The sequence below is a fragment of the Lemur catta genome, chromosome 9 (assembly GCF_020740605.2).
Source record: "Lemur catta isolate mLemCat1 chromosome 9, mLemCat1.pri, whole genome shotgun sequence".
Lineage (NCBI taxonomy): Eukaryota > Metazoa > Chordata > Mammalia > Primates > Lemuridae > Lemur > Lemur catta.
In genome coordinates, this window is record NC_059136.1 from 84,742,832 (window position 1) to 84,759,188 (window position 16,357).

General features: G+C 34.7%; 1 protein-coding gene across 1 annotated transcript in view; it reads left to right on the forward strand.

Moving 5' to 3' along the window:
* ARFGEF1 (ADP ribosylation factor guanine nucleotide exchange factor 1) overlaps positions 1 to 16,357 on the forward strand; it is a 130,147-nt gene that overhangs the window by 61,709 nt on the left and 52,081 nt on the right. The window contains exons 10-17 of the mRNA XM_045560548.1: positions 3,541 to 3,775; positions 7,512 to 7,611; positions 7,706 to 7,845; positions 7,950 to 8,058; positions 9,180 to 9,381; positions 14,200 to 14,311; positions 15,073 to 15,278; positions 15,561 to 15,645. Of these exons, the coding sequence (XP_045416504.1) occupies positions 3,541 to 3,775; positions 7,512 to 7,611; positions 7,706 to 7,845; positions 7,950 to 8,058; positions 9,180 to 9,381; positions 14,200 to 14,311; positions 15,073 to 15,278; positions 15,561 to 15,645 (1,189 nt within the window). The remainder of the gene's footprint in view (positions 1 to 3,540; positions 3,776 to 7,511; positions 7,612 to 7,705; positions 7,846 to 7,949; positions 8,059 to 9,179; positions 9,382 to 14,199; positions 14,312 to 15,072; positions 15,279 to 15,560; positions 15,646 to 16,357) is intronic.

Sequence of the window (16,357 nt, forward strand, 5' to 3'; positions counted from 1 at the left end):
AATTAAGAAGACTAGAAATAGTTGCTATAAAACATTGTAAGTTTCTAGAAGCTACATTTGTTATGTTTTCTATAGTTTTATTTTGTCACATTGTACTGGTTTAGGGAGAAACATCTTTTAGTCACAGAAGCCTAAAATTGTAAAATCTGTTTAGCTCAAATCCTGAGTGTCAGAAATGTAATTTATTGGTTCTTCTGTGTTTTGGAAATATAAACTATACAGAAAAAGGATTAAAGTTATATATAAGCTTGATTATGCCCTATATACTGTATAAGATTATATTTTTAGGCTGGGTATGATGGCTTATAGTTGTAATCCCAGTGCTTTGGGAAGCTGAGGCGGGAGTGATCGCTTGAGGCCAGGAGTTCAGGACCAACCTGGGCAACATAGTAAGTCCCCATCTCTGTAAATATTTTTTTTTTTTTTAATTAGCTGGGCCTGGTAGCACATGTCTGTGCTCCTAGTTACCGGGAAGTCTGAGGCAGGAGGCTCACTTAAGCCCAGGTGTTAGAGGCTACAGTGATCAATGATCATACCACTGCACTCCAGCCTGGGTGACAGAGCAAGACCCTATTTCAAAAAAACAAAAGAACACATATATATATATTCTTAAAAATTTCAATTTCTCTTTATGAGGGGAAAATATCTTTCTAATTCAAAAATTGACAATTTTGATATCTCATTCTGAATTGATGAAGACCTAGTTTAAGAAATAAGTAACTTAATCATTTGGTGTTATTACTGAAGGCCTTTTTTTTTTTTTTGCCGTGTTTTAAAACTGTTACTGAGCTTAAAAGCCTCAGATGTTTTCTCAAATCAGATGTAAAAAATATAATTTGAAAAAATGCTAAAAACAGAAAAGAGGGAATTCTTTAAAATGGACTGAAAAGGACACAAAATATATGAATTTTGAGGAATACTATTGAGCCCTGAAAAAAAGTGATCTAGTTTTGAAAAGTTGCAGTCTTTAATATTACAAAGGATTCTTTTTTCTTTCTTTCTTTCTTTCTTTTCTTTGCTTGTCTTTTTTTTTTTTTGGAGACAAGGTCTCACTCTGTTACCTGGGCTATAGTGCAGTGGCGTCATCATAGCTCACTGCAGCCTCAAATTCAGGGGCTCAAGCGACCTCCTGCCCCAGCCTCCCAAGTACATGGGACTACAGGCTTGTGCCACCATGCCCAGCTAATTTTTTAGTTTAGTGTTGTTTTTTTTAATAGAGACAAGGTCTTGTTATGTTGCTCAGGCTGGTCTCCAACTCCTGAACTCAAGCTATCTTCCTGTCTTGGCCTCCCAAAGTGCTAAGATTACAGGTGTGACCCACTGTGCCCAGCCCTACAAAAGATTCTTATGAGAAATATGTAAATTTATAATCTTCCTACTTAGTGGGATTAAACCGAATATTAGGAAATTATATTTGAAGACCTTCTTGACTTGACCATCAGGGTTATTAAACAATTTGAACAGAATACTGAAAGAGATCAAATTTTTCACCCTTGGAAACTTATTTTTCCAAAAGAAAATATATGGTTTTCTGTCTTGAATGATTTTTTGCCAAAAAATCAATGAGCTTTTGTAGTTACATAATTTCTTTTTTGTCTTTGTTTCTCTTTTTATTTTCTGGCCTTGCTAAAATGATGATTCAGAAAATATTCTTTAAGCTTGAACCATAATTTGAGAAACTACCCCATGAAAAACTGCAGACCTGAACTTTCCAGTCTCTTTTACCTATCAAAAGTATAATTGTGTCATATGACAATTAATGCTTTGTACATAGTAGATACTTAATAAATGAATGTACAGAAGAATAAATCCATTAATTTTTTGAGCACATACTATGCATTTTGTTAAATGCTAGGGATACAAAGATAAAATATAATAAAAATGCATGGTAGAGAATGGTAAGATAAAGGATTTCATTATTGTGGGAATTGAGCAAAAAGGTTATAAATGTGAGCTTGGCTAGGAAGAAGTAGCAGTTTGTAAGCCTTGGCAAGCTAGAAAAAGAGGAGAGATGCTTGGTTCACTCCATATTTTCCTGTAGCTATTCCAAGTCTTACCTCTTTCTAACTTGATTTATCTAAGCATTTTTTTTGGTAATTATATATTTGCTGTACATATTTTTAGATTCAGAGGAATAGGCATCTTGGAAATATGACTATAAGCTATAATACTGACTCCCATTTTTTTTTTCAAAGAAAGTAGTATTTTTTTGTGAAACCCATTTACTTGAAATAAATATTCCTTGTCAAATTTACGTAGCTCCTTGAATTACTTGACACTTATTATAACCATAAAAATTTTAAGGTGTAAATCAAGAGTAGTTAACTATAGTGTATAAATGTGACTGAATACAGCATTTGGGATAAATTTTTTAAATAAATGAACCCACTGCTAGAGCATTTAAATGTGCCCTGCATGTGAAATGTTGCATGGGATCAAGGTCCTTGTTCTCTTGGGCTTAAGAGGCCAATTTCAATGGGAGAAAAATTATATTTCCAAAAACAAATAATTAAAATGCTAAATAGTAATCAGAAACATGGCACAATGTATTGGTCAGAAATATAATTAAAAATTTTATGCCAAAAATGTTTTTCTGCTTTTTATTATAAAAATGTTGAGATAATTTTTAAATGTTCTAAAAGCCTCTATGCTTATTTTAAATGATTACTGACAAAGTAAGCTTGAGGTAGTGCTATAACTTGTTAATGCAACCCCAATTTTTTATTGATGTCTAGGATTTTTAAGTAGCATAACTAGGAAAAAAATACATTGGAGCTGTTATATACTAAGTATGGAACTTAATCTGAGAAGTTCATAGTAATTTCTAAGGAGAAGTATGGTTGCGAAAGAAAGGAACAAGGCATAAATCTTCAAATCATTTTTTCTTTTCCAGTGCAACAGTAGATTGATACTAAATATTTGTGAATGACTTTTTTCCATTTAAAAAGTTTGTGAGGCTGGGCGTGGTGGCTCACGCCTGTAATCCTAGGCCTCTGGGAGGCCAAGGCGGGTGGATCGCTCAAGGTCAGGAGTTCAAGACCAGCCTGAGCGAGACACCCCCCCCCCCCCCCCCCCCCCGTCTCTACTAAAAATAGAAATAAAAATTATCTGGCCAACTAAAAATATATAGAAAAAATTAGCCGGGCATGGTGGCGCATGCCTGTAGTCCCAGCTACTCGGGAGGCTGAGGCAGTAGGATCACTTAAGCCCAGGAGTTTGAGGTTGCTGTGAGCTAGGCTGATGCCACGGCACTCACTCTAGCCCGGGCAACAAAGTGAGACTCTGTCTCAAAAAAAAAAAAAAAAAAAAAGTTTGTGAAATTGCATAGTACAAGGGAACATCAGGGGAAGTACGTACCCATTGTTAGTGGCTAAGTTGTTCATGTATTGTACTTTCTTTTTTATGTTGTAGAGTTTTCTGTTCCTCCCTATTTAAAAAGTTTGTGAAATTATGTGGTATCAGGAAATATCTTTGGAACAACTCATTATTGCCATAATGCTAAACTGGTCCATGTACTGTGCCTTCTTTTTATCATTTTAGGTCTCATGAGTTACGATCCAAGATTCTTTCGTTGCAGTTACTTCTGTCCATTCTGCAGAATGCAGGACCCGTTTTCAGGACAAATGAGATGTTTATTAATGCTATTAAGCAGTATCTTTGTGTTGCACTCTCAAAAAATGGAGTCTCATCTGTTCCAGAGGTTTTTGAGCTTTCTCTTTCTATATTTCTTACTCTGTTGTCAAACTTCAAGACACATCTGAAGATGCAAATTGAGGTATGCTTTGCGTTTAGGCATTAAAATTTAAGATTATGATTGGATTTTTTATTTGTTTCATGTTAAATCAGATTATTAACTACACTGGAAAGTTTTCTAGAATGTGAAATAATATTTTTATATTGTCATGTACTTTTTTTTAATTCACCTGTTCAGCAAACATGTGCCTACAAAGTACTGAGAACTGCGTAAGTGCTAAGAATGCAAAATGAAATAAGACCCAGCCCTTGCCCTCAAGGAACTTGTGCTAGTTGACTGAATGGTTCTAGCTCTGTTAAATTATTAATAATTTGGTCCTCACAACAGTCTTGCCATTGTATATATAGTATGTTATAATGAATTTGGTTATCTTAAAAGAAAGCACTAGATATTTACTACATCTACATGGTTTTAAAGCATTTAAGTATTAGGTACTTTAAAAGAGATGATTGAGGGGTATTATATTTTGGGGCTTATATTTTAGGATATTTGAAAAATTAATTTTTATTTTATGCTTTTTTTCTAATGTATATATAATGTATATATTATATTCCTAAAGTTTTTTCCCAAGATCTTTGGAAATAGAGAAACAGTCATGTGGCTCTAGAATATTTTCAGAGATTTAGCAAAACTAAATTAGGAAATCTTTCAACCATGTCTGAATGTAAACCAGTTTCTGATTTTTTGTTTCATCTTCAAATAATTCAGTACTTAAAAATAGTACTTTATGTTTTACTGATTTAATGGATGCTTTTTTTCAAGTTGTCTTTGTTAAAATATTGCTGTGGTTGTGACATTGCGTATTTTAGAAATATTCATTTTTGTGTTGGTCAGTTTTCACCTTCATATTACGTTTGATATGATATACAGGTTATATTTTAATTTTTGTCAATTTTATATTTAATCCTAGCTCAAGACTAATAATTCATTAGCCCAGTACAAAGGATAAATTATTATTTTTACAGAACTTTGAGATGGTTAAAATAATCATCCTTTATTGCTAATGTTCTGTAATGTCTATTAGAATTTTCTTAGAACATTGTTATGACAATGAAACAGAATAAGTGAAAGTTTTAAAATTTGGGCCATATTTTTGGACAGAAAAGGAATTTTGGTGCCTATATGATGTCAAGTTTTAGGAGTTTTCCATATGTCTGTTAAAATAATGTAAGGCATTTAACTAGGAAGATTTGCTATTTTTAGATAGTTTTTTCCCATTATCTTCAGGAACTACAGATAAAAGAGACTTAAAAAAAACTTTTGGAACTTTTGCTTTTGTTAAAAACCAGTATGTCTTTCATTTGATGATGAGGCATTTAAGTTGGCATTAGAGAATTTTGGAAAACTATGCAGTCCGTTACAGGTTTTGGGGCACTGAGACTCCACTTCTGTAAGGACTATTTAGTAGACTGTGTGAAATATAAATTATTATGGAACCTAGATATCAGAAATCATTTAAGTTGGAATTACGATTTTTGTAAAGTTGACTTATTCTAGAAAAATGAATTTGAAAGGAAATACTCAAAAGAAATTTTCTGTCAGCTAATAGATAGTAGATTCTCATTGCAAAATTATTGTCATATTATTCTAATTTTTAAAAGAGATCACTTAAGAGTTTATCTCACCCTCCATTGTCCCTCAATGGGAGATAATGAGACTAAAATAAGTATAGATATGCTTTCAAAAATATTAAACATATTCAAATTCTGGATCAGGTCTGTTCCTCTTAGAGAAAGCCCAACATATGAAAACATAAATTTGCAAAACAAAATAAAGATTGTTACATGAAAATTCATTTTATGAGACTATTCGCTTCAAAGTTTCTATAATGTGATTTTTCTAAGGTCATTAAATTCTGTATCATTTGCAGAAAATACATTTCATATACACAGCTTTTCAAGAGAATATCTATTATGTAAGACAGTGTGCTTAATAATAGAGCCGTTATTCCACATGTATACATTGTATGTACTCAATAAATCATTACAAGTTTGATATTTTTTTTAGAGCTTCTGTTGATAGGCATGAGATCTTACATTGCAATAATATACTTTGCTTATTAGTGCAATTTAATAAACCATAGAAAGTAGCTAAAGTGTTTTTCTCCTCTTTCTTCAAATCTGTGTTACTTATTTATTTCATAAGTCAGAGAATCCCAAACTTTCTTGATTCATGCCATCATTAGTCTCTAATGTTTTCATGGTGCACTTAGGCCAAAAGAAATACCTAGCAGTTCCATCTATTAAGCAGTTAGAGCCAAACAACTTAATATTTGTCTTAACAACCTACTATCCATTTAAAAAAATAGTGCACCTATAACCACAATTACTTACCACTGGGTTGTGTGTGCCAATTAGACACTGTACACAACTTCTTAGACCTTAGAATCGGATTGGACACTGCCATCCTCATTCTTATTCTTCATTGATTTTCATGTAGTACTTGCTTTTTATCATAGCAATTACCAAAATGCAGATTTGCACAGATTATGATGTCATAGAAGGGAATGTAGTGTGATCTTCTTGATCAGTCTTTCAAGGTATCCAGCAGATGTAGTATCCAACAGATATATTTCCCTGTGAATTTTGCTTCAGAAATTCTTATGGCACCCCTGTGAGTTTGCTTCAGCATTCTGGGTGCTTTGGAGCAGTATTTGGGAACTGTGGGCATGTTGCCGTAAATATTTATTGAATACCTACTATGTACCATGCAGTGTGAACACAGTGCATAGCAAGAATGACCTGGTCCCTACCCTATTCTACCTTACAATCATAGAAAATACTGATATTAAGTAAGTGAATAGAAATGTGTTGAGCTTTGTGAAAGAAAAGCGCATTATAGGAGTTCCTAACCCAGTTTGGGAGGAGTTTTAGTCATATTATAAATATGGTTATTTCTGGATTCATAATACATATGTTCCATGAATTTTAATATGTTGTTTTTCTTTTTTAGTCATCCCTTCTTAAGTCGCATCACGTTTACAAAATAAACTTGAATCTGAAAATTTTTAGCTGTTAAATTGAAATTTATTTCATTGGGTTGATTAACTCCTTTGTGTGGGTTGATTAACTCCTTTGTGCTTGATATTATTTGGTGTAAAAAATAGTGAGAAATAGTTTGTATATAGTTTTCAGATAGTAGAGATTTTCACTTTTGTGAATAATTAGAAAAATATTATACCATTATAAGACTCAGGGAATATGTACAATTATTATTAATTAAAAAATAAAATTGATTGTCCTGTGTGAGGATGAGAGCAAAAAAATTGAAAAAAAAAGAAAGAAAAAAGACTTAGGTCCTTTTTATTGTGTTGATAGAGTGTAACTTACATTTGAATGTAGAAACAGGCCTGCCCAGTACTAGAATGTCTAAAAAATATAACTGATGAATAGAGCGTAAATTATGCTCTTTGAGGGGGTTAAAAATGAAGCCTAAGTTAAATTAGTTTTGTAAATATGTTCAAGAAATTATTACCCAGAGGAACTCCAAATCTTTGCATTTTTCTCTTGTAGTAGCTCTGTGATGGTAAACAAAACACAACAATGTAAAGTGCAGTGCTGGTACTAGAAGGGCAAATTTAAGTCGCTCACTGAAGTTATTTCAGTTCTGAGGTTTCAGAGATAGAACTGAAAGAGTTGGAACTCCACAGGAGCCTGGGTCCTAATCTCTGCTTCTCTACAGCTTGGGATGTTTAAGAAGTGATCACACATGTGAATTCTAAACAATATTTTAAATAGAAGTTTTCCCCTAATCACAGGTGTTCTTTAAAGAAATTTTCTTATACATTTTGGAAACATCTACCAGCTCATTTGATCACAAATGGATGGTTATTCAGACACTGACAAGGATTTGTGCAGGTATTTGAAATTGTTTATTATCTCTTAGATATTTAAAAGGCCCAGTGTATGCATATACTCAATGCATTTTGTTAAAATTAATATGTTGTTACAGATGCTCAAAGTGTAGTGGATATTTATGTAAACTATGACTGTGACTTAAATGCAGCCAATATATTTGAAAGACTAGTAAATGATCTATCAAAAATCGCTCAAGGAAGGGGCAGTCAAGAACTTGGTATGAGTAATATTCAGGTAAGAACTTTAGAAACATTTTCAAATGTAAACTTTGCCAAGGAAGAGCCAGGCATTTTCCTTAAAAGACGTTGTTTTTATTGTATTTTTGAATTATTTTGTAGGAATTGAGCCTAAGGAAAAAAGGTTTAGAATGCTTAGTGTCAATTTTGAAGTGTATGGTTGAATGGAGTAAGGATCAGTATGTGAATCCCAACTCTCAGACAACTCTTGGTAAGGTGACATTTTGCATTGTAATTCTTCATCATTTTAACTAAATGATACTTTGGAGGATAGTTGCAGATGCTGTGAAAACAGTTTCATGATGTATTTAACTGATAAGGAAACATTTTCTATGAGTTAGATGACTAGCTTTAAAATTGTGAATTTTCCAGCTTAGTTATCCAAACTATTTTTTCTTTTCAAATCTTCCTAGAAATATTTTGAATATTATATAAAGTGAAGTATATTTATGTAACTTTGTTATAATTACAGATGAAATGTATTAAAGCCAGTATGTTTGGAGAAGGTTGAATTGTTCATCTGTGTTTGATGTTTACCCTCATTCAGAGAAAAACTTACAGCTGTAGGGTTACACTAGTGTTATTAAAAACTATTCCTCATGCGAATGAGCTGAGAGCAGAAATACAGTAGATACTCAGCACTGCAAGTGCAAAAAGAACTCCTCTTAATGGTGTAGATAGGAGTCCCCAGCCTTTTTGGCACCGGAGACCGAATTCACGAAAGATAATTTTTCCATGGACCAGAGTGGGGAGGGAGGTTTTTGGGATGATTCAAGTGCATTACATTTATTGTGTCATCAAACCTTTGTGCTAATGATAATCTATTTGCAGCTGCTCTACAGTGCTAGCATCACTGCCTCAGCTCCACCTCAGATCATCAGGCATTAGGTTCTCAAGAGGAGCACACAACCTAGAACCTTCATGTGTGCAGTTTACAGTATGGTTCATGCTCCTAGGAGAATCTAATGCCACCACTGATCTGACAGGAGGGGGAGCTTATGTGGTGATGCAAGTGATGGAGAGGAGCTGCAAATACACTTGCTCAGCCACTGCTCACCTCCTGCTGTGTGGCCTGGTTCCCAACAGGCTATAGACCGGTACCGGTCTGCTGCCTAGGGTTTGGGGACCACAGGTGTAGATTGTACATGTACAAGTTACAGTGTGTTTTTATATCTAAGTATATTGTTTATTATGTCACCTAATACTTTGTTTGTATTAAATAGGTATCTATGCAACATTGAAATGCCTTGTGTTATTTGAGAATTTGTTTTCCCTTTCACATTTTTTTTTCTTTGACAGATAAATGTACTATATCAGTTTTTCTTCTTTCAGGTCAGGAGAAACCCTCAGAGCAAGACATGAATGAAATCAAACACCCCGAGACAATAAACAGATATGGAAGTTTAAATTCCTTGGAGTCAACATCATCATCAGGAATAGGCAGCTACAGTACACAGATGTCTGGCACTGATAATCCAGAACAATTTGAGGTCCTAAAGCAACAAAAAGAAATAATAGAACAAGGGATAGATTTGTAAGTTTCACATTTTAAGGAGAAATGTTATTGAATATTCCTCTGCCAGTACTGTGCCACCCCTGCCGTGGGTTTCTCTACATCTTATTATTTTTTATTCCTTCATTACCACTGTTCAGTGAGTAAAATGGGGTAGTTCTCTTAGATCCAAGAGTTCTGTTGGTTCCTTATTCAGCTCCCCTTATTCATTGCAGCCTAGCCCAAATAGATTCTTATAATGCCCAACTATAGTTGTCATATAAATTAATTTGCACCATATATTAAGTGGCTGTTGATGAACACCGTCTGTGTAGCATTGTTTAGCTCAGTTATGAAATCACCTATTACATTTCCCAATCATGACAAATCAAAAAATTTTAAGTGTGAAACTTCGAGCTAGCCTTGCTCCTTTATAGGCTTTATATTTTTTTCAGTTGGATTACAAAAACACTAGTGTTAGTGATTTTATGTGTTGACAATGCTACTACCTTAAACAAAAGACAAACAGAAAACCCTATTGTTTCTGTATTTCTTATTTAGGCAAATGACCCCAGCATGTTAGTAAATTTATAAACTAGAATCCTGGAAGTTAGTTTAGATTTTGCCCTCACTCTGAATGTATGTGTCACTAAATCCTGTTGATTCTATTTCCTAAATATCTCTGTAATCTATTCTCTTTTCTCCATCTCCCACAAGCTATTCTCACAAGTAAAACCATCACCATTTCTTGCCTTGACTAGTATAATCTTTTATAATTGGCTTACCTTTCTGTGGTCTTGTTCATTCTTTAGTCTTTCTCACACTTGACTAGAGTAATCTTTCTTGAATTAAAGTGTGCTTCTATTTCTCCCCTCTCTTCCTCTTAGATGATAAAGCCGAAGCTTCTTGTGATGGCAATATATTATAGTACCTTCGTGATTTGGATCTCCTGGATTTTAGGCTTTATTACTTGCCATTTCTCTGTTTATTATGATATGCTGTCTTATGCTTTTGTGTATCAGTATGTTATCTCCTTCTGTGGGATGTTTTTGCTTATTGTTTTTAAGAGATACAATCATTCTTCAAAACTCAGTTCCAGAGTCACCTTTCCCAGAAAATATATCATGACCATCTTAATCAGTCACTTGTGTGTTATTTTCTTCCCTTGTCACTGTATTTATTTGTTGCATTTTTACTATTAAAATTTTTTAAAATTGTGTTTCTTCCATTACAGTGAGAGCTTTTAGAGAACAGGTGTTGTGTTTATCTCAGCGGAAAATGTTTGATTTTAGTAAAAGTATGTGATTATGATTGAATTAAAACTTGACAGGAGAATCATTAGGAAGACAGAACAGGCAAGAGCATTACAGACAGAGAGAATGGCATGTGTAGCAGCACCAGAGGGAAGGGGAGACATTTGAAGACCATTGTTCACCTTGGCAGGGGCAGGGTGAAGAGGAGTAGCAAGAGATGAGATGAAGAGCATTGAGTTGGATCTAGATTACAGAAGGCCTTATTCTTTATGTAAAGGAGTTTTTGTCTTGTGTCTCTTGAGACTGGCATGCTAGTTTGTGAAGGATTTTAAGAGAGGAGTGGAATCATCAGATTTGTTTTGTAAATATGACTTTGCTAATATCCTGAAAGTGGATTTGACAGATTAGAATATGGGCAAAAGGAGATGGGGAGACCATTTAATAACTCTTGCAGTAGGCCAGGTGACAGGTGATAAAGCACCAAAGTAGTAAAAGTAGGGAGTAAATGATTTGTAAACAAAGAGGTCACATTTGAGTTGGATCTGTAAGCACTTGTGGGAGTCCCCAGTGAATCAAGCAGGTAAAGGGTATGCAGAGGAAATAGACTGAAAATATGTGTGTTTAGGGAATGGAATAGGATGTGTGGAATAGGATATATTGAGAGAGGTTTTGTGTGCCAGTCTAATACATTTGGACAAATGAGCTAAGATTACTTGAGGATTTAGGAAAATACATATTCAAAGTACAAGCATACCTCAGAGATTATGGGTTCAGTTCCATACCACCTCAATATGGTGCATATCACAATAAAGCAAGTCACACTAATTTTCTGGCCTCCCAATACATTTAAAAGTTATATTTATACTATGCCATGGTCTATTAAGTATGCAATAGCATTATGTCTTAAAAAATGTACATACCTTAACTTAAAAGTACTTTATCCCTAAAAAATACTAATGATCATCTGAACCTTCAGCAAATCATAATCATTTTGCTGGTGGAGGGTCTTGCCTTGATGTATATGGCTGCTGGACTAATCAGAGTGGTGGTTGCTGAAGGTTAAGGTGGGTGCAGCAGTTTCTTAAAATAAGATAGCAGTGAGGTTTGCTGCAATGATTGACTCTTCCTTTCACAAAAGAGTTTTCTGTAGCATGTGATGCTATTTGATAGCATTTTACCTACTATAGAACTTCTTTCAAAATTGCAGCCTGTCTTCTCAAACACTGTTGCTGCTTTATCAACAAAGTTTATGGAATATTCTAAATCCTTTGTTGTCATTTCATCAGTGTTCACAGCGTCTTTACCAGTAGATTCCATCTCAAGAAGCCATTTCTTCACTTATCTACAAGAAGCAACTCCTCATCTGTTAAAGTTTGATCATGAGATTGCAGCAATTCAGTCTCATCTTTAGGCTCCACTTCTAATTCTAGTTCTCTTGGTATTTCCATCACATCTGCAGTTACTTCCTCCACTGAAGTCTTGAACCCTTCATAGTCATCCATGAGGGTCAGAATCACCTTCTTCCAAACTGCTAATATTGCTATTTTGGCCTTCTCCCATGAATCACACATGTTCTTAAGGCATTTAGAATGGTGAATCCTTTTTAGAAGGTTTTCATTTTACTTTGCCCAGATCCAACCAGAAGAATCACTCTCTATGACAGCTATAGACTTACAAAATGTATTTCTTAAGTCAGATTTACTCCTTAATTCATGGGCTACAGAATGGATGTTGTGTTAGCAGGCATGAAAACATTTATCTCCTTGTACGTTGCCTGGGTGACAAGGTGTATTTTCAATGAGATTCCTTTTGAAAGGAATCTTTTTTTCTGAGCAATAAGTCTCAACAGTAGGCTTCAAATATTCAGTAAACCAATGCTGTAAACAGATGTGCTGTTATTTAGGCTTTGTTATTCTGTTATTCTAGGATTTTCAGATGGAAAATGAGCATTGGCTTCAATTTAATGTCACCAGATGCATTAGCCCCTAACAAGAGAGTCACCCTGTCCTTTGAAGCTTTGAAGCCAGTCATTGACTTTTCCTCTAGGTTTCAAAGCCCTAGATGAAATCTTCTTCCAATAGAAGGCTATTTCATCTACATGGAAAAATCTGTTGTGTAGTGGAGCCACCTTCAGCAATGATCTTAGCTAGATTTTCTGGGTAACTTGCAGCTTCTCCATCAGCACTTGCTGCTTAACCTTGTGCTTTTATGTTACGGAGGTGGCTTCTTTCCTTCAACCTCATGACCCAACTTCTGCTAGCCTCAAACTCTTCTTCTGCAGCTTCCTCACCTCTCACAGCCTTCATAGAATTAAAGAGAATTTGGGCCTTGCTCTGGATTGGGCTTTGGCTTAAGGGAACATTGTGTCTATCCAGAACACTAAGATGTTGTCATATAAGCAATAAAGCTGTTTCACTTTCCTATCATTTGTGGGTTCACTGGAGTGACACTTTCACTTTCCTTCAACAACTGTTCTTTTGCATTCACAACTAGGCTATTTGGTGCAAGAGGCCTACCTTTACTCCTATTTCTGCCTTCAACATGCCTTCTTCACTAAATCATTTCCAGCTTTTGATTTAAAGTGGGAGAGGTGTGACTTTTCCTTTCACGTGACCACTTAAAGCCTGTTGTTGGGTTATTAATTGGCCTAGTTTCAATATTGTTGTGTCCCAGGGAATAGGGAGGCCAGGTAAGAGGGAGAGAGGTGGAGAAACGGCCCATCAGTGGAGCAGTCTAAACGTATACATGTATCGATTAAGTTTGCCATCTTATATGGGCACGATTTGTGGTGCCCCAAAACAATTAAAATAATCAAAGATCACTGATTACAGATCACCGTAACAGGTATAATAATAATGAAAAAGTTTGAAATATTATGATGTGCAATAATTAAGGTATGCCTGTAGGAGTTATTTAGTATTCACAGCTATAAAGTTCATCTACCACATGTCATTATCTCTAATAGTCTAGTTTACTGCTGTTGATATGGATTAAAAAATATACCATACTGTAACAAAAAGTATGTGAAATGATCCATTTCGGTGATAAATGTGGCCTTCCATTTGAAACTCTCTTCTTTCTTTTTAAAAATTATTTATTTATATGTGTTTTTTTTTTTTGGAGATAGGGTCTTACTCTGTTGCCCAGGCTGGAATGCAGTGGCATGATCATAGTTCACTGTAACCTCAAACTCCAGGGCTCAAATGATCCTCCCAGCTCAGCCTCCCCAGTAGCTGGGCTACAGGCACGTGCCACCACACCCAGCTAATTTTTTTATTTTTTATAGAGACAGGGTCTCACTATGTTGCCCAGGCTGTTGGTCTTGAACTCCTGGCCTCAAGCAATCCTCCTGCCTCAGCCTTCCAAAGGGCTGGGATTACAGGTGTGAGCCCCCATACCTGGCCTCATTTGAGACTCTTTTCTAAAAAGAAAAGAAAACTTTGTACAATGTAATGTTTTAGTACATTCATATATTGATTATATTAAATAAGTTCCTTTTTCTTGAGTGCTGTTGGAAAATTAATTTACTGTAGTTTAAGATACTCTTTTCAGGAAATACAAATGGTTTTCTATTTTTAATGTTCTCATTAACTTTAACATCATCTAGATTCAATAAGAAGCCAAAGAGAGGAATACAGTACCTCCAAGAACAGGGGATGCTTGGCACTACACCTGAAGATATTGCCCAATTCTTACATCAAGAGGAAAGATTAGACTCTGTAAGAATACCATTTTATTTCATTCTAACCTTTTCTATAAAATTCCTTTTTAAGTTAATAATACATGTTGTTGCCCCTTTAAAATGTTTTCCTAAGTATGAAGGTAAGTAAAACCTAAAGAATAACCTTGGTTATAATATAAATATATATAGTTGGCCCTCCATGTCTGTGGATTCTGCATCCATGGATTCAGTCAACTGCGAATTGAAAATATTCAGGGAAAAATGGATGATTGTGTCTGTGCTGGAGATGTACAGACCTTTTCCCCTTATTATTCCCTCAGCAGTACAGTATAGCAACTAGTTACATAGCATTTACAATTATTAGGTATTATAATTATCTAGAGATGATTTAAAATATGTGGGTGTGTGTGCATAGGTTATATGCAGATACTACACCATTTTATATAAAGGACTTGGGCATCCATGGATTTTGTTACCCAAGGCAGGGGCCTGGAATCAATGTCCCAAAATACCCCAGGGACAACTGTGTGTGTGTGTGTGTGTGTGTGTGTGTGTGTGTGTGTGTGTGTGTGTGTGTAAAATAGAAATTTTGCCTTTTAAATTTTCTGAACTTAAAAGGATATCTTGGTATTTTTATAAATGCATTTGGTAGTTTAATTTTTAGCTTCATGTTTGGAATTGTTTATCTTTTAGTCAGAAACTTGTGAATCTTATGGGTTTTTCTGCTTTTTAAATGGCTGTGTGGCAAATGTAACATGCCATTAGAATATCAATTTCTATCTTCTGTTTTTACTTTAGACTCAAGTGGGTGAATTCCTGGGAGATAATGATAAATTTAACAAAGAAGTCATGTATGCATATGTGGACCAACATGACTTTTCAGGAAAGGACTTTGTTTCAGCTCTTCGCATGTTTCTGGAAGGATTCCGTCTTCCAGGGGAAGCTCAGAAAATTGACCGATTAATGGAAAAATTTGCTGCAAGATACCTAGAATGCAACCAAGGGTAAATAAGATTCAAATGCTTATTGATTGTCAGCTGTATCCAAGACACTGTGTTAGGGAGCACCCAGGGATTTAGAGATAATAGGACATAATCCCTTGCCTTAGAGAATTTAGATTGTCTTCGATCTGGAAATGATAGGACAAATCCATAAAAAATTGTAATGTGAGATAGAACATAAATTGTGAGAGAGAAAATTAAAAGTACTGTGGGGTTTGAGATGACTTATTTAAATGGAATGATAAAACAGTAAAAGTTTATAACATGATACGTTTATTTTTCCAGACAAACCCTTTTTGCTAGTGCAGATACTGCTTATGTTTTGGCTTACTCAATTATCATGTTGACCACTGACCTTCACAGTCCACAGGTATGGTTTCTTCTGAGTCAGTTTTACAGTAAATAGCACAATTAAATATGTACTTTTGAATTCACTAAGTAATAGTTGAAATTTTAATCTTATTCAGTTAAACTGATCACCAAATTGGAGTATTTAATCTGGGTTGATAAACATTTTACAAAAGCAATTTTCAGTAGTAACTCTTTTATTTTTTTAAATAATTTAACAGGTCATTTTATTGTCCTTTAAAATTCATATTGTTCTTTAAGTTTACTTTTGGTACTTTTTAAAATTTTAAAATATTAAGGCAGTACAGATGTTTTTGATACATAGCTTGAGTCAGGGCTATAAATGTGCGCATCACCCGAATAGTGTTCATTGTACCGGTCAGGTGGGTTTTTGCCCTTCCCCTTGTCCCCCCCGTGCTTGATTTCCGATGACTTTTACTTTTCCTCTGTGTACTTGTGTACCCATAAGTTAGTTCCGATTTATTAGAGAGTACATGTAGTGTTTGTGTTTCCATTCTTGAGATACTTAGCTTAGGATAATGGTCTCCACTTCCTTCTAAATTCCTGCAAAAGGCATTAATTCATCCTTTTTTATGGCTGAGCAGTGCTCCATGGTGTATATATATATATATCACATTTTGCTAATCCACTCTTGAATTGATGAGCACTTGGGTTGATTTCCACATCTTTGCTATTGTGAATTGTGTTGCAATAAACATTGGCGTGCAGGTGTC